General features: G+C 37.7%; 1 protein-coding gene and 1 long non-coding RNA gene across 2 annotated transcripts in view; one reads left to right on the top strand and one right to left on the bottom strand.

Moving 5' to 3' along the window:
• LOC124398775 overlaps positions 1 to 25,606 on the top strand; it is a 53,751-nt gene that overhangs the window by 775 nt on the left and 27,370 nt on the right. Inside the window, exon 2 of the long non-coding RNA XR_006928122.1 lies at positions 1,309 to 1,434. This is a non-coding gene — a long non-coding RNA (uncharacterized LOC124398775). The remainder of the gene's footprint in view (positions 1 to 1,308; positions 1,435 to 25,606) is intronic.
• plxna2 (plexin A2) overlaps positions 1 to 25,606 on the bottom strand; it is a 205,948-nt gene that overhangs the window by 165,359 nt on the left and 14,983 nt on the right. The window contains exon 2 of the mRNA XM_046869113.1: positions 6,106 to 7,436. Within this exon, the coding sequence (XP_046725069.1) occupies positions 6,106 to 7,308 (1,203 nt within the window). The 5' untranslated portion in view covers positions 7,309 to 7,436. The remainder of the gene's footprint in view (positions 1 to 6,105; positions 7,437 to 25,606) is intronic.

Raw genomic sequence — 25,606 nt, 5'->3', positions numbered from 1 at the left:
TGTGGTAACAGTTTGGATAAAAGGTCAGCTGTCCCAACACTTTTGTCCATGTAGTGTATGTCAGAGTTAAAACTGTCATTGATGTTTGCATTGCTGACCAAATATATCAAAATAATAATATTGTAAACTGTTTTGTATACAGGCTATCAGACTGTAAATTCTGCTGCAAATGATACATAATATTACAGTCATATAAATACATATAAATATATAGTTATGAAAGAGAGAGAAAGAGAGAGAGAGAGAGAGAGAGAGAGAGAGAGAGAGAGAGAGAGAGAGATAGAGAGTGACAGAGAGAGACTGAGAGAGACAGAGAGAGAGAGAATGGAAGAAAAAAGACAGAGAGATATAGCATGTGTTAAATATGTGCCTCTCTGCCACGTCTCTACTAATAATGAAGCTGTTGGTGTTAATTACTTGTATTCTGTTATATTTCTCATTTTAACGTTATCTCCTCCAGTTTGTCAAATTCATCTTGTGCCTCAGCCCATTTCTCAAAATTGCCATATTCATCTAAATGACACACTGAACTCACCCATTTAGATAAGTATGGTAATTAGAAAAAGTTTCTAGCAGCTGTCACACTTTGTATTGAACTGTAACTGTATATTACTGAGGTTATATAGTGATTAAACTGACCAGAAACACCAGTGCCTTCAACAGTTTAAACACACACCTTCCTGCCAATCAGAATCAAGTATTCAGGCAGACCTGTTTAGCAGGGTTAAAATATTCCAAACTCTACACCAAATCATCATATCTATATTTAATGATTTAAGTGTGCTGGTACAACGTGGGGCTACATGGTGGAATGTTGACTATATAGCTATTAAATTATTCCTGTATATTAATACAATCAAAATCACTTATAAATGAAGTGTTTTGTCAGGCTTTGTTTGTTTATTTGTTTGTTTTCTTACTTAATAATTTTAATTAGTCTTTGCAAGTCTTGCACAATAAGGCTTTACCACTTTATTATATATATATATATATATATATATATATATATATATATATATATATATATATATATATATATATATATATATATACACTATACTATAATATAATACTACTACTAATAATAATAATAATAGTAATGATAATATTAATAATAATAATTTTTATAAAAAATATATGCAATATGTAAATGTAGTTTTTAATTGAAATCTGAATAAAATAACATCATCTCTAGGACACAAGCACAGACAAAGATGGAGGTTTATAAACATTTACAGTCAAAGAAAGGACACACAGTCATTCTTCATGTTGAGCAGAGTGCTGACCAGACATCAATCTCTATTTCAGAAAGGAGCAGTAAGTTATAGGCTCTGCAACCAGCTGAGCGATCATCTTGATTCAGTTGAGCGAAAGCCCTGTGACTGGCACTGGCCTCATACTGCCACAGAGAGTCATCAAGAGAAGCACGCTGATGTAAGCGCACTGTTCATCACCTGCACCACAGCCTTCACAGACATTAACACTGACTTTCCAGCTACAGGCTGTAAAATTTTATAGCTACCCAGCCAGTTATATAGGCTAAGGGATAGCAATAATGCACACAGGGTAGAATCGTACGCAGGCTCTCCACGCCACATTCTCTTTTATTTTCCGTTCCCAAAATAGCTGCAGCAATTCTCACAGGTGAACTCAAGAGCTGAAATGATTTAGGTGACTACTTTATGTGTCTGCACAATGTATTTTCTGAGATCAGACAGCTTGGGGCAGGAGATGGGGCAGGTGGGGGAGTGGCAAGTGTGTTAATTGGAAGGTACACCATGAGACCTTACACTGTAACTGAGACCACTGCTTCACTAGCCATGTAAATTGGAAAAGTGTGTTGATGCAATGTTGCAGGTGCAGCTGTGTGCCTGAGGCTGCAAATGTAATTTAGCCCATTTGGTTTCCATTAGAATGTGAGTGTTTAGATTATGTGCATAGATGACGACCAGCAGATGCAAATCTGCATCATATCCTTTCCTGCTATGGTCATTCCCAATGCCAGCTAGTTTGCAGCAATTTGATATGGAATTATATAAAAATTCAGATGTGCATTAAAGGTAAATGCACTAATTTATCTGTCTGCCATTCAATAATGTCACAGACAAAAACATCTGCTGGTCTTTTTTCTATAAACTTCAACTGCTGCCTCACACTCCTGTTCCTGGTGGATACGGGTGGAACCCATGTGATTTTCTATATTTGTAGCCCATGCGCCTCAAGGTTTAATAAGTTCTGAGATGCTTTTCTGCTCACCACGGTTGTAAAGAGTGGCTAATTAAGTTTAAGTTGTTTGTGTCCGTCCCTATATAGTTGTATTATTAAACATTTGAGGATATCATTAGCTTAATGTGCATTTTTCAATAAACTTCCTTTCCCACACATTGGTCATATTTGTGTGTTACACCCAACTAGAGTACAAGTAATCAACAATAAATTCTCTTTTATCTGCTCAGACTGTTTATACTGTAACTAAGTGGCACTCAAGCAATTAGTAGCAAGCCATGTAGGTCTTCTTCATTAAGAGCAGAAACATTGATCTAAAAAGTTACTGATGAAATTCCATTTCTTGTTTCTCAGTGGTTTGTACCATTTTTACTTTCATGTCAACATGATTTCTTACAGCAGCAGGTTTATATTTAGAAAGATTAAAAAAATGGAGGTCTGTATTCAATTTGGACTTGACATAGCATTACAAGGTCAAACTGAAATTATGAAATAATTTACCTCTTCTGGTTTCTTGTCAAAGTGTTGCAATAACAGCAAAAATAAAAGTAACTGCATTAAATGTTTAAGACAAATCTTTGATTGAAGAAATATCTGGATGTGTATAGCTAGCATTTGCAGAGAACTCTGCACATTTAATGAGTTGTATTGAGGTTGTAACATGGTGATTTATTAAAAAAATTCAAAAGAACAATACATATAAGCTATATAAGATATTACTAAATGTCTTCATATAATGAATGCCGAAATAGTAGCACCAATTATTAGGGATGCATCGAATATTCGGCCGAAAGACTTTGATCACCGAAAAAACACGGCCAAAACAGTTTGTTGTGATGACGCAAACAGAAAGCACTGCCTGCACGTGCATGTCTGAAACAACATGTCTGCGGTGTGGACGTATTTCAGTATATCTGAGAAAGACCCACGGAAAGCGATTTGCAAAACATGTAATGCCGAAATTTCGTCTGCAAAGACTTTCTCCACGTCGGGTTTAATTTATCACCTGAAATCCAAACATCCCGATCGCTATGCTGAATATGAGAGGAACGCGGCACAGAAAAGCAAAACCCCTCCGAGCACGCGCACTCCGTCTGTGGCGGATGTTTTTAAAAGGCAGGAAGTTTCCCAGTTATATTGTTGTATTGTTGTATCTTTAAGCAGTTGCACTTGTTCTGAATGCACTTTGTTTATATGAAAGAACATATTTAATTTTACAACCTTTCAGCAGGACAGAGGGCCTGTACATTATTATTTAATGTACACATGAGTGCATTTAAGTTAAACATTTAAGTTTGAATTTTAATTTATTTTATCCTGTGCATTGTTGCAATATGCTATAAATAAATATTTTCATAATTTGTAATTGATTTATTCTTTGAAACTTTGATATTAATTTATGCAATTAAAATGCCTTGATTTTAGTAAGGTTAGTACACAGTCATAGAAATAGAAATAAATGCAATCATAATAATAATTGGCATCATTTCTTCCGGTGTTTCGGTTTTCGGTTTTCGGCCTTGCTTTCCTCTTTTTCGGTTTTCGGTTTCGGCCCAGAATTTTCATTTCGGTGCATCCCTACCAATTATATAACTGTATAATTATTAAATATAAATGTGGTGCCTATAACAGAGGTGACCATGCTTTTTCCTGTGATTGGTCAAAAAAGTGACGGGTCAAATCAAACTTGATTGAGGGCCGAAAATAAATGTTAAATTATACCAAGCGTTATATTAAAATGAAAGCTGCCATTGTTTGTCTGACAAACAAACAAACAAATAACCTGCCTATTTAATGCAGTTTAATTATAAAAGTTCTACATTCAGTGAAACTTCTTTCTAATATATGGCATTAGCCCTGTTTAGGCATCTCTGGTCTACAATCAGTTAAATTTTTTTTTTACAGTTAGTTCAAGGACATCTGTGGAAGACTGAACACTGTAATTTCTGTTCTGTTGCTCCAAATTCTTGGCTGCTAAACAGCCTAGCGAATACTCTGCCTACATGAATGAAACATGTTTCAAGTATTGTTTTCTGATTCACAAACTAGCCGTATTAAACATAAAGATGTTATTAAAAAGACCACTGAGTAAGAATGGATTGGACACTTTATAAAACAATGGTCCCTCACGATGAACAGTTTGGCAAAAACAATGTGTGAATAAGTAAACTTTATATAGCTCGGTTCGTTCAGTTAGAAGGTGTTGAATGGCATAAGATACATTAATTTAACTTATTTTTGCTACAGGAATACAATATATATTTTTTTATTGGTATTCCCAAACATCCTTATTGTCAGTGTGCTGACAATTCAAACACTTAGTTAACATACAAAAATGTTTTTCTATGTACATTGGTGGATAAATAGACGTTCTCTCTCTCTCTCTCTCTCTCTCTCTCTCTCTCTCTCACAGTCTCTTTCACTTTCATGGTGCTATGCTTATGTGTTAAAACCAGGAGAGAAGTCACCCAAGAAGGTACTATCTAAATAGTCAAGAATAACTAGCAGGAAATTAAATAGAAACACTCCTGTCTGGCTCCACTGAGTGGCTGCACTGGCCAGTTTAAGGTTAAAAAAAAGGTTATTTTCTATTGAAGAGAAAAAGATGAGTGGTGGTTGATGTGTTAAAAAGTATATTATTTCTTTAGAAAAAATATTTTAATTCTCCTGCTGGTTTAAAAAAAAAATTGTTGTGTGGCAGGCAGAGGGCATTGACCCCCTTCAAACACCCTTGCTAGCATAAGTGATCTGAGTGTTCTTAAAGTGCTTCCTGTGTTAATCATTTAAAATGCACCCAGTCTAAGCCACTAAATATTATTGATTTATTGAGCAGGTATTGAGCAAATTTTTTTTCTAAGTGCATCTTTCCATAACTGATGACACATTCTAACACTAAGGAACAAAGCAAAAATGGCTAGAGTTAAGTGCGCTGTCGACCGTTTGAATAAGATCTAGGAGTACATGGCCTGACTGACAGACTCATGGGTATTGATGGGTGATGTTTCAGTGGGGGTGTAATGGGGCTGGAAAAGTAACCATGAGAGAACCTCCCGACTGCTGCCGGTTAAGCGGTGCAAACAAGTGTCACATCTGCCTCAGGGAACACCTGTCAGCATTTGGCTGATAACTATCATAATTCCTTTCGTTCCTATTATCAACTAAGGAACAAAGACTCAGAGGACATCAGCCTCCTGAGGCCACATTGCTTAACTGAATTTTAAAGGACTGTAGATACTATGTGGGGACATACTGTGGAGTCCTGCTCTGGGGTATTTGGACACAGCTTCTTTTCTCACACTCACAGTCTGCTTCTTGCCCCTGCTCTCTCTCTCTCTCTCTCTCTCTCTCTCTCTCTCTCTCTCTCTCTATCTCTTCATACTCTGCCTCACTAGAGAGGATTGGTGTATTTGTATTGCAGTGGAGGAGAACATTATTGCTTTAATGCTTGCCAAGAAAAATAAATCCATTGTAAGTTGTGAACATGTCACATTCGGAGAGATTTTAATGCGACTACTGATCCTATCAAGGCTATAAACTAATCATTTTTTAATTACAACTAAACAAATATTAAGCTGATAAGAGATTTACATGATAGAAGGTATTTAGATAGGATTGAGGGGTTTTTTGGGAGCCCTGTTGTTTTAGACTTTACTCAACCCTGATAATGCAGCTACTGAAACTGTGATTGATGTTATGGCATTCAAATACTTTGATAAATGAATATTACTTGATACATTTTAAGGATCTAATACACTCCTCAATAAGGAATTAAATAAAGTGCCAAGTGGCCTGTCTGAGTTCTGGCTGAACACTTGCTTATTTTATTATTATACTATTCTGGGTTTCTTACAAAATTAGTATTATATCAGAATCCCTTACCGCCTTTGTGCAATGAACATCTTTCCCCAGCAGCCAACTCAACTCCAGGTTGCCTTCGCCTTGGTAGCAGGACTGCAGGCGCTCCTTAATGCGGGCATTGATGTCCTTGATGGTAAAGATGCAAAGGGCTGAATCGTCAGGGGGGCGGTGATACTGTTTTTGGCCCTTAGAAAAGATGGCAAAGAGCACATCATCGGTGGCACTGATGTTGAGTGAGGCAGCCAGAACTCTTCCTGGTTTGGCCAGGTAGGCTGCCTGCAATAGCCGGTACTCTACACCATTACGTACACATCCAATGGGCAGTGACACATAGGAGTGAAACTTGTGATCATCTTTGCAGAGACGGACAATGCGCGAAATATAGAAGAGATCGCTTGAGGAACCACTGGAAGCCATGCCGTTTTCTGGTGTCTCTGGTTGCACAGTCAAAAAATACACAAAATTACCACTGGAAAAGCCATAGATGTAGTATATGTCAAAGTGGGAGACCAGCGCTAGGGTGTCAGAAGGAATCTTAATTAATGAGGAGACAAAATCAGTGTGAAGTTCGTAGTCAAGCATAGCTGAAGACTCCGGGTCACGTGGAAGTTTGCGGCTTGAAATGGTTGGGAAGTAGTCTTGCTTCCCATCTACAGCAGTGCCAATGAAAAGCGTGCCATCTTTGCCATGTGAAGGTACAATAACTCCATACATAGTGCCTGTCTGATTGACGCTAGACAGATAATGCTCTTTTTTGTGTGATGGTTCTACCAGTATGAAGAGATCATCCAGTCGAAGTAGCTTGCATACACCCTGATAGAGGCTCCCACAGGCCAGCAGCCTGTTTTGAGAGTAATCAATAAGAAGAAGCTTGTTGACATTGTTGGTAGAAACCAGTGGTTCAGAACATGGCTGGACTATTAGAGGGGGGTAACAGGCCTTGTTGTCATCTTCTGGGCCAGTGTCATGGGAGACCAGGAGAGTGAGGTTGCCAGAGAGCTTGTAGACACGATTAACAGCACCAATATAAAGCGCCCCTGTTGTCTGATGGACCGTCAGGTGATTGAAAGACCATTCTCGCTTCTCAGGGTGAAATGTGGTAAATGTCTGTCCACTGCAGGTTGTAGTAAGAGTTAGCACCAGCAGCCAAATGCACAAGGGTAGTGTTAAAGAACTAGAAGGGTTTACTTGTAAAGTCCTTAGTGAATCTTGCTGGCCCTCCATGATTCCAAAGGACGTCAAGGAGGAAACAAAATATAAAATCAGGCAGGGTATCAGTAGTTACAAGCTTTCTGGAAGAGTCCTAATGGTTAAACTCGGTGCTTCTTCTATTTCATCATCTTCACATGTTTCTGAAAAAGACAGAAAGAGACAGAGGGCAAATAAGAAAGACTAAGGGCATCCCGACTCGCATGTAAGTTAAATGGAAAGAGATAAAAGTCAACAGAAAAAGCTGATAATTCACCAGGCTTAGTGCCTCTGGCTTGCCATTCAATCGCTCATAGAAACAATGGCCGGAAAGCTTTATCTACACATTCCAAAAGAGTTGTCGTGTAGGAAAGTACAATGACGGAAGGTGAAGCTTTATAGAAACGGAAATTAACATGACCTGATGTCATGCCACGATTTATACACTAAGTACTGAGCTTGCTGCAAGATTGGGTGTATTTTTGGCACAAATCCTTGAGTACCAAGGCCATTATTAAATTTTAAAGACATAAACCAGATGACTATTACTGTTAATAAGCAAAATTGCTATGAAGGCATTTTAACATTTTTGAATTATGCATTCATGACAAGAATAGAAGTTAAGGGTTCCTCATTTCCATAATATTCATTTCTAGCAAATGTCAGTGATGCCTATTAATTTCCCTCACAAGTGTCATTTATTTCCATCTGGCCCTAATTGCTCTGACAGACTATCAGCATAAAACAACAAAAAACAAGCACAGTATGGAATTTTTGTAACAGCCTTTTGATAGTAGCTTCAGAGATCTGCCTACTTTATACAATAAATCAAAAGGGAGGCCCTCTTTCTCAAGTGTATCTTGGGGAGTTAATTATCTCATCCACCACACAGGGAGGCCGGAATCTTATTACTGAAACAAAGTGTGAACAAATTGGGTGCCAGTTCCATGTACCCTTCTTTACTCTCTGCTCTTTAAGAGGGCTGTTTAACAGGATCTGAATCTATTAATTATGCTTTCCAATTTTGTCCCTGTGTTTTTTCCTCCCCTCTTTTTTACCTCTACATCTGACACAATCAAAGCCTGGGGGAATTAATCATTGGTGGCTGAGTAATGATTCCTAAACGAATCAGGCCACCATTAGAGATACCCATGCTGTCATCCAGCCACATCCACCACATTTGTATTCTTTGTTATTCGTCCCTGGCTGCTCTGCATATATTATCACAGGCGAGCGACATAAGAGGGCAGCAAATGGAGACAATGGTTGCGTGTCTGAAAATCAAGTATGTGCTTCTGAAATTTCAGCTTAGCAGCCCGGTATGTGTAATTATACGCAGTAAAGTGGCACGTTTAACAAAATGGCAATCAGTGGAACATTAGATGCCATCATTCCTTATAGTTCCATTTTAAAAAGATAAGACTGGATTTTGCTAGTAGATACTGTAGATGTCCTGGTGCCCTTTTGCATCTTAAATAGCTGATGGTACATACAGAATACTTGCCTGATTTGTTTCAGAAAAGTAGACCTTATATTTTCCTGGCCCATCCTTGCTCCTAACTCAAGATTCATCCTTCAACTTCACTGCTGTGCTACCTGTATTTTCACTGGGCTCTAGGGTGCTCTTATCAACCTGAAAAAAATTGATTGGCTCTCTTCAACAAATAGGGAGGCATGGTATGAGATGTCTTGCTCTCAAGAGTAGAGCATTAGCATGGCTATAAAAAGGGGTATAAAGCCAGGCCTGTGCCTGGGCCTGCCCTTCATGCAGTTTCTTTGTTACAGTTTGCACATGCTAGAGGTGCAAAAGCACATCCCTCTGGAGTAGTTATTAGAAACCTGCTGATGCAGTGCTTTAATCTAACCCAGAAACCCTTTTCCCTCTTTAAGCACAAACAGTACCACCCCCACTTTCACCAACTTTAGTTCTCACAATTCTCCCCTCTCTTAATCCTATCTATCTCTTTATGTATCTCTCGCTCTCTCCCTTCTGCTGTCTCAGTAAAGAAAGAGTGCTTCTTTAATGTATGTAGCAGCAGCAACTGTGTTCAAGATTAGAAACTGTCTAACCATGCTGCTGTTTAACAGCAAAGCCATCAGAAATGTAGTTCTCTTTGTTTGAATGTGCTGTCCATTTTTTAATGCCTGACACGTCTCTCTTTATTGTGCATCCCAGATGCAGAAATAAAAAGAGTGCACCGATGTACTTCTTAGCATTCTTTTATTGTCTGAGTTAATTATTTTGCTTTGAATCTACAAAAAATAGAAGCAGGAGATTAACATGTCAATGTTAGCACCTGCAAATCATGGCCACAGCCAGCATCAATAACAGGGCAATTTCAGCATTGTTCCAAAGTGCAGACATGTGTCTGGTAGTGATGGGAAAACAAGAATGTTGACAGGATTGTATTTTGCCATAACTATGAGTCACAACCTCATGCTACACCAGTGGGAAAGTAGCCACTTTCTGATACAGCTTCACTGCTTTGACCACACAAACACTTGCAGCTGAGGGCCACCGTTGTAAGTGAATATTACACCCACTTATTTAGATCTTAAGCTATTTTTGTAGATGGCATGAAAATTAGATATGTTGCTGGCAGAATGACAAATGTCAGGCCTGAACAAAAGTAAATACGTCATAAACTCACATGTACATCAACCTCTAGTGCATGCATCAAACAGGTGCTTCATAATGATTCCTATCAGATCATTTTCTTTATTTTCCTTCAGGCCTTATGTCTTTATTCCACTGTATTCCACTGTCCATTCACCTGCAAAGAGAAAGGTCACACATGCTTGTTTCAAAATGCTGAGCCACCCGCTAGGCAACATTTCCGAGCAGCTCATCACAACTATAGTGCTAAACTGCATGCTACATATCAGTAACTTTTACCAAAATAAAGCAATATGTCTGAAACTTTGTAAAACAAAGAAGAAAAAAAGACAAATCAGTTCTTTCTCTATTTAGAGCAATATTATAAATAAATATGATTGCAGTGGCACTGACCTATTAACTCCATGCATGTAATAACATACAACATGATTTTGCATACAATACTGTATCCTGGTATGACAGCATTTGCACATAACATGCATTTGCTAGATTTTTTTCTTAAAATTTGTAAGATTAAAAACCTATTCTATCGCATGCAAAACTAAATATGCATGACCTTTTTTAGATCAAAGCTAGCCAACTGGTTAAGTAGAAAGATGCCCATGAGGGGGCTAAAATTCAAACTTGATTAAGGGCCTTGCACTGAAAGTAATTTTTTATGTTAGGCAAATATGGTAAATTATACCAAAATGTATTATAATAAAAGTTAAGTTGCCATTTAAAGAAAGATTCAAGATTATACAATACATTTTCTCGTCAACTTAATATTCTTATTATCCAAATTCATGGACATTATGGCTTCGAATGCAATGATAATCAAATTAAATCAAATTCATAAAAACAATACATTAACAAGATTCATGAGAAGTTAATAAATTAAAGCATTGTTTGCCAGTTCTGTGAAAACACAACGGTATGCATATGTCTGCAAAATGTTATTATATGATTATAAAAAAAACCCATAAAATGGAAGTAACAGGAAACCAATGCGTTCCACAATCCACGTGGCCTGTGATTATGGTGTGAAACTAACTGGTGTTTCTCTTAATGAACAGTAAGGAAAAGCAAACCACATGTTAGTGTTTACAGCCACCACCACACAAGTATCCTGCGGACTGCTTTTGCTTCATCAGCTCATCGGTGTGTTAGGACGGGTGTTGGCTAGGCTAAACTAAATTTTAGTGTCACTTTGCCAGTGTGAATCCTGCCAGTAATGTTGAGGTACATAATCTCTGGAAATGAAATCTCTGCCATATTATGGCTTGGCTATGAATAAGTATGTTTTGAATATAACAGGGGGAGTAAAAGGATAAAAATGCTACACTGCCATTCTAATGAAACACTGGACATAATTTAAAGCACAGATTTCAAACACCATGTGCCAACCACTCTGTAGTCACCAAACCCATCTTAGAAGCTCAAGCTGATTTAGTCAGCTGGGCCAGCTACTCCACACTTAGTCCTTTTATCTTTCCCTTGCTAAGATTCTTAATAATAGAACACAATTTGTTTGATCTCCTAAATGTATATTTACAGCTAGAGTACTGAGAAGAACTGAAAGCTAAATAATTTTCATGGTAAAATAATTGTTGTGTAATAAAACACAATTACATGGCATTTCTTTCAAGGGAAATTGAATTTTATCGTTCTAAATCGACACATGTAAGCAAATGGTTTTAATGGTTACACGTGTTACACAGCTGAGAATAACAGATATTATCAAACTCTTTGAGTAGCTCAACAATGATCAAATTAGAGGAAGCACTCCTTCCACTGTTATTGACATGTTAAAAATAAAACTTGAATTGTTCTTGAAGTAAATTTTTCTTTTGCGAGCATCTGACTGATAAAACAATTAGTCCGTGAGGTTAGTCCATTAGTCTTTATTTCTTGCCTGACATTCTCTGGTGGTGATAATGAGAGGCTTTGCTAGTGCGGGGTGTCATGCCAGAGTAGTGATATTTATAATCTCTTTTGTCTCTATTGGATCCAACTGCAGCATGAGGCAGCCTTTCTCTCCCATGCCAGCTCAGAGAGTCAGGCTTCCGATATAGAGCACATTTACCTCCCACTTGGGAGGAATAACACACTAAAGTGGGCACAGATTACACTCACCCTGACTGCATGTCTTCCTGTCAACTCCTCTGTCCATTCTCTAATACTTGGTATGTTGTTGGACTAAGAAAACTCACTTAAGTTGACTTGGCTACAGTAACAATGGCAAATGTGTTACTGCAGCTATAGTCATACATCTCAAGTTCATTTTTCATTCTTCTAAGCTCAAGGTCAAATGAGAAGCACAAATTAATGTTGCACTAAAACTATCTGGACAGTTTACTACAATTATATATGAAGTATGCCTCTGTCACAGTGCTTGCTTCCTGACCGACATGTCTGACTAGAGTACATGACCTAATTGAGCCTAAAAATCATGCAATAATAGATTTACACTCACTTCTAAAACGCATGATGCATGTGTTAAAATGCTCCCCATTTATTTATGATATTAAGAACAGAATTAAATGAGACACTTTTCTATTTATATATACTTTTAAAATATGCCTGTTTATAAATAAAGACAAAAACCTCTAATATCCATCAGAGAAATAAGAGGGTCTTGGAAGTTATTTTTCCATCAATTGTACAGAACTATATGGATACAATAAATGTCAAGGTCAAATGCTCCTGCTTCAAATTTGCATAAACACACTATATTGCAATCCTTGGACAGTTTTTCACTACTCCCAGTTGGAAATGAATTTGAGCCATTTCAGCCACAATTTCAGGTAAAGAATCATCTTGCTAAGGAGGACAAGGCAGTCTTTTTTCTCAAGCCAATGGAAGTGGGCGCTTGAAAGTACCATGTGGGTGAGAGTGGCTGAATTGTTCTGTGGAGAATCGCCATAGACATTGATGGATTGGATGTGGAGACTTGCTCATGCAATGTGTTGATTTAACTGTCTGGTGTAAAATAGTCTTTATGTCATTTATTTATTAATTGATGAGTAACTGCCTTATTCTTTTCACAGATTCCTTTCTGGTATAAATACCTTTTTTGAAGATTTTGACATATATAGCTCACTAGGGAGTGGGTGGATTGGTTTAACTTTTTGGTGTGAGTGGGTGGATTGGGTCAACTTTTCTGTGGGAGTGGGTGGATTAGTTAAACTTTTCTGTGGGAGTGGGTGGATTGGCTAAACTTTTCTGTGGGAGTGGGTGAATTGGTTAAACTTTTCTGTGGGAGTGTGTGGATTGGGTCAACTTTTCTGTGGGAGTGGGTGGATTAGTTAAACTTTTCTGTGGGAGTGGGTGGATTGGTTAAACATTTCTGTGGGAGTGGGTGAATTGGTTAAACTTATCTCTTAGAATGTGTGAATTGGTTAAGCGTCTTTGGGGGAGTCAGTAGATTGGTTAAACCTGTCTGCAGGAGGGGATAGATTGGTTAAACCTGTATGTGTTAGTTGATGGATTGGTTAAACTCTCTGTAGGAGTGGGCAGATTATTTAAACTTGCCTGTGGGAGTGTGTGGATTAGTTAAACCTGTCTGTGGGAGTGTGTGGATTGGTTAAACCTGTCTGTGGGAGTGTGTTTATTGGTTAAAAATGTCTGTTAAATGGTGGATTTGTTAAACTTTCTGCCAAAGAAGGTAAAACAGACGTACCAACATCTTTACTTCACATTATCTCTAATTGTACAGGCATTCCTATGCCCTTGGTTTACAGCAACTCAACAGAGTCACCCACCCTTGGGCATAGTGACCTATAATCAGTGTCCTCTTCATTAATGATATGGAATGTAGGCAGAAAACATAGATTAATGAATGCATTTTGTCTTAGTTATTCTCTCAGTATTCCTGTTACATGTACTATGAGGCTCACACATACAAAATATCCATTAGTATAGAAGTCACATGAACAGCACAAGGTCAAATTACTGGGCAGCTAATTAGCAATGATCTGAACCTGGACTTCACTCTGTAGTTCACTTGGACAGTTCAGTCATCGTCGTAGTTCAAACCGTGTTGCGAATATTTTCGTATTAGCTCTTAGGAGGCACGTTTAGGATTAGTTTTGATTCTTTGGGTCTCCATGTTGCACAGTGTTGAGCGATATTGCAGTGAATAAAGCATATCAAAGTGTATAAAATCCCTCACAGAATTCAATCCTCAACAAAAAGGTATACCATAAAGACTTTAGAATTAGCAGGCATCAAATGTTGCTTTTGTCTTTGAAGGAAGCTGTTTGTATCTAATCTCTACATTTCACCATGAACTTGCAGAGACACCCTGCTGCCTCCTCTTTCTCGCTTCAGTTAGTCTGAGATAAATGTTTAGCGCTCACCTCAGCTCACTTTTATAGACTTCTGGCAACACTTACAAATGATCTAAATATTATTGTTTACTACATTTTTGATTCTGGTTATAGTTCCTCAAACACACACTCAGTCATGCAGAGCTTTAATTAAAGGAGACATGGCCTTCACTTCATGCTTCAGGGTGTTACTTCCAGGCTCTTAAAGGGTTTACATACACTCATGGCAACACCTTCACACACATAAGTACAAAAAGTTCTCATCATGATTGTTTCTATCAGACCTTATTAGCATACAAAATTTGGAGATGTCGAAGCATGAACTAGAAACAAGCATTGTATGCCACCAGAAGTCACAGGTAGAAGATCTTTCTATTCTGCAGATATTCATTAAATTAGGCACTTTGATTGACAGCGCATATGCTTTATTAAATCGTAAGTCTCTGTCTGAGTTCAAAATGCAGATAATTCCCACATTTTGAAAGTCAGTATTTGTGAAAGATGGCATTTCTAGCAAGGGGGGTTTGTTTGTTAGTGATGAAATGTGTCACTGGCTGTATTTTCTCAATTTGAACCCATTTCAATACCAAAGCTGTTTATTCATGCGAGGTTCAGTGGGATTTCTTTTCAAATTGCAGCAGACGTGCCTATTTAGGCGACTGAGATCTTTTCAGTGTGTCTGATAATCTAGCGTAAACCCCAGACACCCAGTTCATCCTCACAACAGATTTAAACAAATATAAAACAGACTGTAATTGTGCTGTGTTGTAAACAGACTTTAATTAATCTGCTCTGTGCCTTTAGATTTTAGATTCTGGATCTTTAATGTGTTTTGTTTTTTAATTGCAGCATAAACAATTTAAATGAAGTTTAGTCAATATGGTTGACGGTTTCATGCAAAGGTCAAAGAGATGATGAACAAGATTAGCATTCCTAATTATGTATTAAAAATCCATAGTTGCTGGATTGATCCTCTGCAATGTAGATATTCTAAGCTGCTTCGGTGACCAGCTCTTCTTGATTTTAATCATTGATTGTCTGACTTTGTGAGATCTGGGGATCTAGTCAGTATATCTGAGTTAGAATAGTTGGAGTTAGAATTTACTCCTATTTGCTGGGCCTAAACAGTTTTAAAAAAATATGGACCATTTCCCCCTATCCATCCATCCATCCATCCATCCATCCATCCATCCATCCATCCTTCATCCATCCATCCATCCATCCATCCATCCATCCATCCATCAGTCCTAAATCACCTTAAGAGCTCAATGATATACAATTCAAAAGAAGACTGATCCTTTTGCCTCTAATCTTTATCTAAACTAAGAGTATGATTTCCCAGAAGGCACCTGAATGAACAGCTTTTCGTTTACCTTGGGTCTGTGTGTGTGAGTGTGAGAGTGATCAGTGGCCTGGCAGGCAGCTTGGTAGGGAAGCTTGCCCGTGTGACGCGCTGGCGCCCAAGAGTGAAGGAGAGGCAGAAAAACCAGAGCCATTCATTATTCCAGCTGGGCAACAACCGGTTTCAACAGCAGCCACAACTCCAAAAACTGGCATTCACCCACACAGAGACCATTATCTACAGCAGATTTACACAGTCTGGCACAGAGATAGGGAGAGAGAGAGAGAGAGAGAGAGAGACAGAGAGAGAGAGAGTGTGTTTGTGTGTGTGTGTGTGACAGAGAGAGAGAGAGAGAGAGAGAGAGAGAGAGAGAGAGACTTATGCTAGTCTTAAAATAGTAAAAGAGAGTAGAAGATAAAAGATAAATAGTGGAAGAAAAAGCGACAAAGGATGATAAAAATAGGTTGAATAAAGAAAGAATGAGTGTGTGGATTTTACAGTTTAATAAGCTTCTATGCACTGTTTATTGCACAATAAAGGCAATTGGGGCTAGGGTTGTTTCAGTCAGCTTAGCCTAAAAGTCCTGATAAAATCCAATAAATGATCAAACCGATTCAGAGAAATTAAAAGGGGTGGTCGGTGTTTCGCAGCTTATGTTAATCATTCATCACTGCTACTGTGTGTATCATGACATAGTAGTAACACAGAACCACTGTATACACATCAGAGACTAAAGCTCACACTGCTACTCTCTAGAGCTACTGCACGATGAAACACATGCTCAACGTTATATTGACATGCAATATAAAGTACATTCCCTTTTATGGATGTACTCATTATTCTGGGTCCCCCTCCCTTATTCATTCACACTGAATTTAGCAAGACAGTACTATAAAGCAGCCTATCTCTCTCTCTCTCTCTCTCTCTCTCTCTCTCTCTCTCACTCTGTCTCTTTTCTCTTTTCCACTGGGTTAGCCTAACCCCCTATCATGCACTGATCAATTAGATAGATGCCAATCCCATTAATCCTGGGGCCGATACCACACTGCACCGCATCACTTTCTGCTACACACCAAACACAGTGTCAAAATCAAATCCTCAGCAGTAGCACTAACCCATGTTCCATCAATGATCAGGAATAATGGAGCAGTTTTCAGGTATGGCAAATGCATCAGTTAAAACAAATAAAATCTTCCCAGGGTTATTTCTGCTGGCTAATTTCAATCTTCAAGAAGGTCATTCTTAACTACTTTCAGCACTAGAAACACTCAAATCTATACATTTTCTTTATTGCCTGCACTTAATAGTTGTAAGTGCCAATGTTCCAGATGTGCCATCAATAAAAAAAGTAATGAAGTAAATAAGTGTAAACACAGTTTATATTTCTAATATATCTTCTTCTTTTTTCTTTTTCTTCTACTTCTTCTTCTTCTTCTTCTTCTTTCAGCTGCTCCCATGATCCACCACAGCAGATCACCATCTCCATAATACTCTGTCCTCGACATCTGCCTCTTTGAAACCAACTACCTGCATGTCTTCCCTCATAACATCCATAAACTTCCTCTTTTCCTCCTTCCTGGTGGCTCCATCCTTGCATTCTTCTACCAATATACCCCATGTCCCTCCTGTGCACATAAATAAACTCATTTCTAATCCTGTCCATCATCGTCACTCCCAACGAAAACCTCAACATCTTCAGTTCTGCTACCTCCAGCTCCACCTCCTGTCTTTTAGTCGATGCCACTGTCTCTAAACCATGCAACATCACAAGTCTCACCACAGTCCTATAAACTTTCCCTTTCACTCTTGCAGATACCCTTCTATCACAAATCACTCCTGCTATCACTCTTCTCCACCCACCCCACCCTGCCTGCACTCTTTTCTTCACTTCTCTAACACACTCGCCATTACTTTGCACTGTTGAACTCCTCCACTTCACCACCTCTTCTCCCTGCAACTGCACCACTCCACTGCCCCCCCTCTCACTCACACACGTACTCTGTCTTACTCCTACTGACATATTTCTAATATATATAAAGTGTTTCTTTTTATTCGTTTGCTAAATTGTAGAGCAAGCATATAATTAAAGACTCTCTACAGGTTAAGATAATCATAACTTTATCAAATGTTTGGGGCCCTGGGTCCAGTGGTTCCACACACAAACACACACACACACACACACACACACACACACACACACACGCACACGCACAAATCACAGCATCTAGCATTTAGATGGCAACAAATGTATTCTACATTCTTTGAATAAGGAAATGTCTCTTCCAGATGACACCAAATTTATGGAAAGAGCAGTAAATCCTACCATTAAAATGCTGCAGCAACATGTCAGCTGACTTGAAATTTAACAGGGTAATTAATATTGGATAATTTCTATAACTGCATCACTCTGACCATAGTTTTAGCTGTAATCTAAATTATGTTTATGTATATATCAATGTGCTAATTCTATTACGTGCCATTTCCAATAGCTGCATATACACAGGGATTTGTATGGAAGACAATATATGTAAGTTATAAATACAAATAAATATTGATAATGCTTACATTTTCTATTAGAAAACATTCAAGCAGTCTTTAGCTTGAGCATTTACAGTATAAGAGCTGAAGAGTTTAACTTGTAAGAGTGCCAACAGCTGTATATAGATCCTATGGTGTATGTGAGAATAAAAACTAATGGCTTGGGGAAAGTTCCATAATATTAAATCTAACTTTAAACAGTTAAATCGTCATATTAATACCAAATTGCATTAAATTTACATATCAAATTGCAATAAGTAGCAAATCACTGTGAACAAGCAGAAGAGTAGTAATAATCTGGCCTTGCAATCTTTGGCTGCCTAGTTTTAGTGAGCAGGTGTACACTGTTTCCAGTGCCTCGTGTCATTGGATCTGAATCCACTTTAGATATGTGTTAGATGAGAATGTTTGCAGCAATAATGTTCATCTGACAAATTGACAGCAATTATGTTATACTCTGTCATACTCATTATATAACAGACTTGACAAGGTAATCCACGAGTGTGATTGTAGTACACTGGTGCATTTATGATATAACCTTCCCAATTAGGTAGCTCCATAGTTTGAAATATGGGTCCAAAGCTGTTTGAAAGAAGGGCACTCCAACTCTTTCATAAATATCACCAGCTGTCTAGACTCAGAATTAGCCAATTCATTTTCTGCTAGGAAGTCAGCTGTTTAAAGTCGTCCTCTTATCTCCTCCTGTTACCATACAACTAAAATACCATTGCATCATTTGCTGCCTCTGTCTACCATTTTTCTTCAACTGCTGTTGTGTGCAACACTAGTAACACTGCCTGCTAGGTTGCAAACTACCGAGCAGCTTGTTTCTCCATTGTTCTTTGCTAGTCACAGATATATTTTAAGCCATAGAACCTCGACCCCTGTGTTTGGTGGTTCATCATCAGGTTTTACATTTCTGGCAGCAGTTCATGTTTGTTTGTCCATTTATTTATTTATTTTTTGTTAAAGTTCTTGTTTCCTTACATGCACAGATGCTTCGTATTTTTGTGGGGGGGACAAGAAGGGCACAATATAAAAAAAAAATAGCGTGTGGGCACATAAAACATTGAAATAATTTATTTATACGATTTTCTATTAATTCATTCACTTTATATCTAGATATGCCTATAGCAAGTGTTTTGTTCCTAATAATAATTGTAATAATAACATTTTAATAAATTATTATTCAATTTATTAATGAGATATTCTACTCTTTGAACATTTGTTTTTGAATATATACTCTTGTATACTTACATTACATTTGCAAAGAAGTATGGTCCTGTTTTCGCTTATATCATTTAGTTAAATTTAATTTTATTGAATTACTGTTTTTATCAATGCACAAAGCAGCTTTGCAGAAATAAATGATACCCTACACTGATACACTGCTGCTTTTTTTCTTACTGTCGATTCCAATATCCAATATGGGACAGCAGAGACAAAGTCAGAGAAGCCAATAATCAGAATGCCAAAAAACAGATCAACAAGGGGTAGCGATACATGGTCTAAAGATCCTGACATTCTCATCTGAATGCAATTAAAAAAAAAATAAATAAATTGCCATTTTACAACAAAACTGGAAAAAGGCCTTTATCCAAACAACACAGCCATGACAGTAAACATACTGACAATGAAGACTTCAAAATGTAATAGAAAAAAAACACTTTTTTTTTTTTTTTTTGTCAAAACACATATTGACAATTGTGAATGTTGCATTATATTATATTATCCTTTATACTTTTATTTTGCTGTATACAATTATCTTGAGTTACATATTCCTGACATTTTAATTAGTTTATTAGAAGCCTTATATTATGCAGCCACACAGGATGCCCCTGTGAGTTTTTAGTATACTAGAAATGAAAAAGTACTAAAATAATAGATTTTTTTATTATGAACTAATGATTTAACACACTATTTGACTAGAAAATCCAGTATTCAGTGTTGTGGTAAAAATATTTTTATTAAAGCTAAGTTTACTATATACAGTATAGTGTAGTTTCAGGAACTGCAACAGTTAAACTGCTATCCAACTATGGGGCAGAAAAGCCACAAACATCAGCTGTCAGGAACCATTAGCTATGCTGTAAAGGCTTTCATGCTGTCAAAAGAAGGCAGCTTCTAGAAGCTACTTTATGGGCTTGAATACACCAGTCTGTGCCAATCCTTTCCAAATGCGTACTCTATTAGACTGGGCAAGAAAACCTCTGAGAGTAACTCTGAGAGCTCAGAGATGCAGCTAATGTGAGTACGAATGGAGTTTGCATTAAACTAAAAACCATGTTGTTTCATGAGCAAGAATCACCTTGTAAAAATCTCACTGAGAAATCAGCAGATGCTGCCTCCCTTTTGTCTGACATGCCCAACACTCGAACCTAACATAGGGAGAAAATCTTGCCTTACAGCATCACTTTTTCTGCTCTTTACACCGCTCTTATATTGCAGTAGTATAGCCTCAAATCTCATTCTAAGCACCCTATTTTAGGAGCCAATATCAGTCCATTACAGCAGACTGAACTCAGGTATTTGAAATCTCTCCCTCTCCCAAGTACATTTAATTTCATCAGATGCAATAAAGACTTAAATTAAGTCCATAACTTGTTACTTAGACTAATATATGTCTGAAAGTGAAGCAATAATCGAGATGTCTGTACTGATACATCTCTCCTTCTTCATAAATGCATTATCGGCTTTGTTTTACATCTAGAGTTCTAAACTGATTGGCCACCATTTAAATCACACACACACTCATTACTGGAGGCTCGCTTCTGTCTGGTCAGAATGTGTTGATTTATTTTCTACAACAGTGGCTTAGACAATGTTTAAAAGTTTATATTAATGGAGCCATTTTATAATGTTATTATTGGTATGAAAACATTACAGAAAACAACTATGTAATCATTGCAGAGGTAAAGCATTTTGCAAAGAGATGTTTATTTAGGGCAGAGACTCCAGTGTCAGAGTTAAAGCTCTTGCTTTTACTTTCCTACAGGCCTTCAGGACAAATGGCATTGTTGTTTATACAGTAGGTGAAATGGCAATCTGCAGGGGTTCTTTTGTCTCATTAAGCACCAAGTCAATCATTATTCTCCACTTATTCTTTTATTTTCCTAATTACGTTCATCCCCCATCCTGTCTTATTCATTACCAAATTAGCTGATTTAAATAATATAAAACATTTTCGACATAAAATATACTAAAGTAACTAAATCAAGCACACCATAAGATATCATCAGCATAATCTTCATCACTCTCATCAGCATCATGAGAATCAGCTTTCTGATTCTACAAATTCTTATCACCATAATCATCATCATCATCATCATCATCATGATTGTCTTTATAACCATTCCGTATGTAAAGCTATTCATTGTGTATTTTCACCAATGGTTGTCAAAATGTCTGATTATGTACATAGACATTAGACATTGAAAAGTGGTAATGATCTTTATAGTACATATTACCATGAGTGTTTCCCTCTGATAGAGAAGTTACTAACCGTACAGAAGTACAATACCATGGAATGTAGTCCTGTCCAATGCTGCTGTAGAAGTGTCGAGTCATACTTTCCGCTTTAGCTCTGGGTAAATCGCTAACAGGATGGAAAATAAGTGCAGAAGCTTCCTGTAAGCTCTTGGTCCTGCATGCTCTCGCATAATTTGACCCAAGTCAAAGTGCACACTTTGTTTAGCATGTACAATTAGCGGATTTTGACTTTCACACAAAGTAAGAGACTGAACACAATTTTGTAATGTTTTGTCAATTACAACTAATGCCCTCTGTCTGATGCACTACTGGAAGCTATAACATGAGTAAATAACAGAATCTGTAGTATATATGCTGTAATGACAGCAATTAAAGACACCTTTGGCAGGAGGTGAGCATGAGTGCTGTTGTCTGACCTACAGATTGTTGCCATTAAGAAAGTGAAAAAATGTATATGGCTGTTACACTTACAAAGGAGATAAAATATCATACTGACCCAGGAGGTACACTAGTGAAGAATTGTGTGTCTTTGGCACAACACTCCATAGGATCTGTCATTCTTTAGTTCAGGAACTGAACACAATCCAGACTGCTGGGCATGAGAGCATGAACTTTATTACAAATGTGCCCGATGAAGTAAGAATTGCTGCTTAGCAGACTGACAGAAAGCAGATGCTGAAAACTAGGGAAACCTACGGGACCTTCATTTCATGCCTTTCATTTCAAAAAGAAAGTATGAATGTTTATCCAGTCTTGCTCTCAGGATTCATGGTCTCTTTCCTACTCCTTTCATTTATTAGAAATTTTTCCTCCTTTGATGGCTGGGGTAATGACTCTGGGTATAGGTAAGCTCAAAAAAATGAGGACAAGGGCTTGCAAAAGGCCTGTGACTGTCAAAAATGTCACCATTAAATGAGTTCTCAGGCACTGCTGGAAAAGTGTGTGCAAGCCAGTAGAGTGAGAGAATGAGAAAATCCGGGGAAATAGATACATCCGGAAAGGAAGGTACAGCCAAAATAAAAGATCTAGGAACTTGTATCTTGTTTATGATTAAGATTTTTGAGTTGCGCCTTGTGACAGGAAGGTTTCTCAGAGTTTCTCAGAGTCAAAGGATCCTCATTCTTTCTACTGCCTTTGCTCAGGAACTCGCTTTAGGAATCACCCCATAACTCATTCTGATACAGCTGCTGTAATGTGGAGACCAGGGTTAATGGAACACGCTTATTGATATTATCACACGCCGAGACCCAGACCTACTTTGAGAGTGAGTGAATTGAAATTCAGAGCATGGATTCCCTAAATCCGACCCGGTGTGTGAACAGAATAATAATAGGATGGTAGCACTAGCATAAGGCTTTACAGATCCCATTAATACCCAGCTCTACCTGTTGGGTTTCTTCCAAAAGAAGTTTGTCTTTCATTGGAGAGATTGGAGACCAATTATGGACATGCTGCATGAGACCTTTTTTACATGAATGCAGTATGAGAATATAATTGAATATGCAGCAGTGTCTAAATCCTCTTAATTCTCTGTCTTTGCTTTATTTCTGTTTGTCTGCTTTTCACAGTCTGGCTGTATCAGCGTCGGATGAATTTATGCTCATACTCAACAACATGAACATTTTCATTTTCTTCCCTTGCTTATGATCAGGTCTGTACATGTGCAATGATTAAAATTTGCTTCTATTTCACTTGGCTAGGAAGAGAGGCTGACATCAGACCCATCTCAAGTAGCAAGACACAAGAAGTGTGAGATAGATAAAGAAAGATGAAAAAGAGACGCCGCAAGAGTGAGAATAAATGACAGTAAAAGAAAGAGCAACAGGCAGAAAAAGAGAACAGACAGGAAGGGAGCATGTGACAGACAGAGACAGAGTAAGGGAGAGTCAATGTGACAGAGGCAGACAGACAAAGACAGATAAAGAAAGAGTGAAACACACAGAGGGACAGAGAGAGCCGTGAGTAGACAATAATGGCTGATAGCTGGGCTACATCGCACATATACCTCCACATGCCTTTCAACATTAATAAGACCATCAGTGGCAGAACTGTGAGGGTTAAGAAAAAACACGCTGAATTTGATAGACAATACACACTGAGGCAACAAAATTAGACCTTACCTTATCCAGGATGGCTGTGTCATATATATTATATATCAGACATAACATTAAACCAATTATGTAGGTCCAGACCCTTCAAGGCTTTCACAAGACGTATGCCTTGTTATTTGGCACCAAGACATTAACTTTCATTAATTCATTAAGTCCTCTAAGTTGTGAGGTGAGGCCTCTGTGGAATGTTCTTGTTTCTCCAGCAAGTCTCACATATGCTCATGTTCTCGTCTTTTTAAAGCTATTTTTGAACAATATTTTCAGTGTGGCTAAAATATTATTCTGTCATTAAGAAAAAACTTTACCATTAATGGTTGTACTTTGTAAGAATGTTTAGTTAGGGGTAACGTGTCAAAGTAAAGTCTACATGAATACCATAGCATGTGGATTTTACTGTGAAAGCCCAGGGCATTGCACTGCCCCCATTGACTTGCCTTCTTCCCATAATGCTCTTTGCTAGGTAAGTAAAACACACTCCTCCTTTATGTTATAAAGGAAAATGTAATTAATCAGATAATCATACTTGTGCATCTTAAACGTTTTCTATAAATCTTGCATTGGAAAATTATTGTGAGTTATTCATGATATTATCCATAAAATCTTTTAATATGTGTTAACCAGAAGGTAGTCTGATACTGTAGGAACTCATACCCAGTTTATCTCAATACAATCATTTCTAACTGTTAGATACTAAAGCACGATATAAATTATTATTGCTAGGCAATCTAATATAAAAACAGGTCATGAGTGACAGTACTAGCCAGAAGTGGAAGCCCCCCCATTAGTTTTCAAACTGCGGGGTTAAAAGCATGATGCCTGTTTAAAAAGCTTTGGGACAATCTGGTTTATAAAACAGAAAAACAACAGCAGCAACAGCTTTGTCATGCTTTAATACAAAATAAATAGCATTCAGCAAAATAATAACTGCTAGTGTCACTGTGTAGTAGTATCAATGACTGGATCAGCTGTAAAATATCAACCAGAATAATAACCAGAATAATGCAAAAAAAATGACCAGAATGCCCCTAAAACCGTCTGCAAAGATCATCAACTGGATATGGGTGCAACAAGTAATTTGTGGGGATTTAGAGGAAATGCTTAACATGTAAAGAAACCTTCAATGCTTTAAATGGAAACCAATACGGCAGCGGATAATCTGTTGTAGCATGTTGTAGCCACTCAGAAGCTGAATATGATCAGAGACATGCGTTTATTCCTTTTTTCAGTTTCGAAACAGATGAAGTTAGAGTTGTAAGAAACAGTGTAAAACAAAACCTTACTACTTACAAATCAATGTGTCTTATTTATTAGCCATGAAATAATTACTAATAGTTAACTTTTAAAAGGTAACTGCTGTCTCCATTTATACAACTTATCTAGACCTTTTGTAAGCAAGGGATTGAAATTAGCTGGATATTCACAAATTTTCTTCGAATAGCCCTTCTCTGTTTTTATCTTGTACTTGGCAGGCCTGATCTAAAATCAATATTTCTTCATTTGAACACAGCAAATCAATCTGCACACCAGCCAGCACATCTCCCAGCCTGCACAGTGTACAACTTCAATCCTAGGAAGATTGAAAGAGGCATAGACTTAATAGGCTTTAATACTGCTAATCCAAGTAAGTATCTGTCTTCATGACCTCGATCCTTTTCTTTCAAATTCGGTCAAGGCACCAATCTTTCAAAGACTTGGTGCCAGCTGTACTATATTGCCTGGCATGTAGATCCCAAAACACCTTCCTTTTCCGGCTTCAACACTATGCCCCATCTATCACACTTCCCCCGAGTGTGTCTCATATAATAACCCTACCAGCACCAGGTCCTTCCTGTTCCTGTCTTTCGCAGTAGCATGGGGAACAATCCAACACAAGTTCCCTGGCATTTCTTTTTGCCTTATTCCCAGACTGGGCTGTCATGGGCTGCAG

Source organism: Silurus meridionalis, chromosome 16 (genome assembly GCF_014805685.1).
Source record: "Silurus meridionalis isolate SWU-2019-XX chromosome 16, ASM1480568v1, whole genome shotgun sequence".
NCBI lineage: Eukaryota > Metazoa > Chordata > Actinopteri > Siluriformes > Siluridae > Silurus > Silurus meridionalis.
This window is presented reverse-complemented; position numbering and strand designations above follow the sequence as displayed.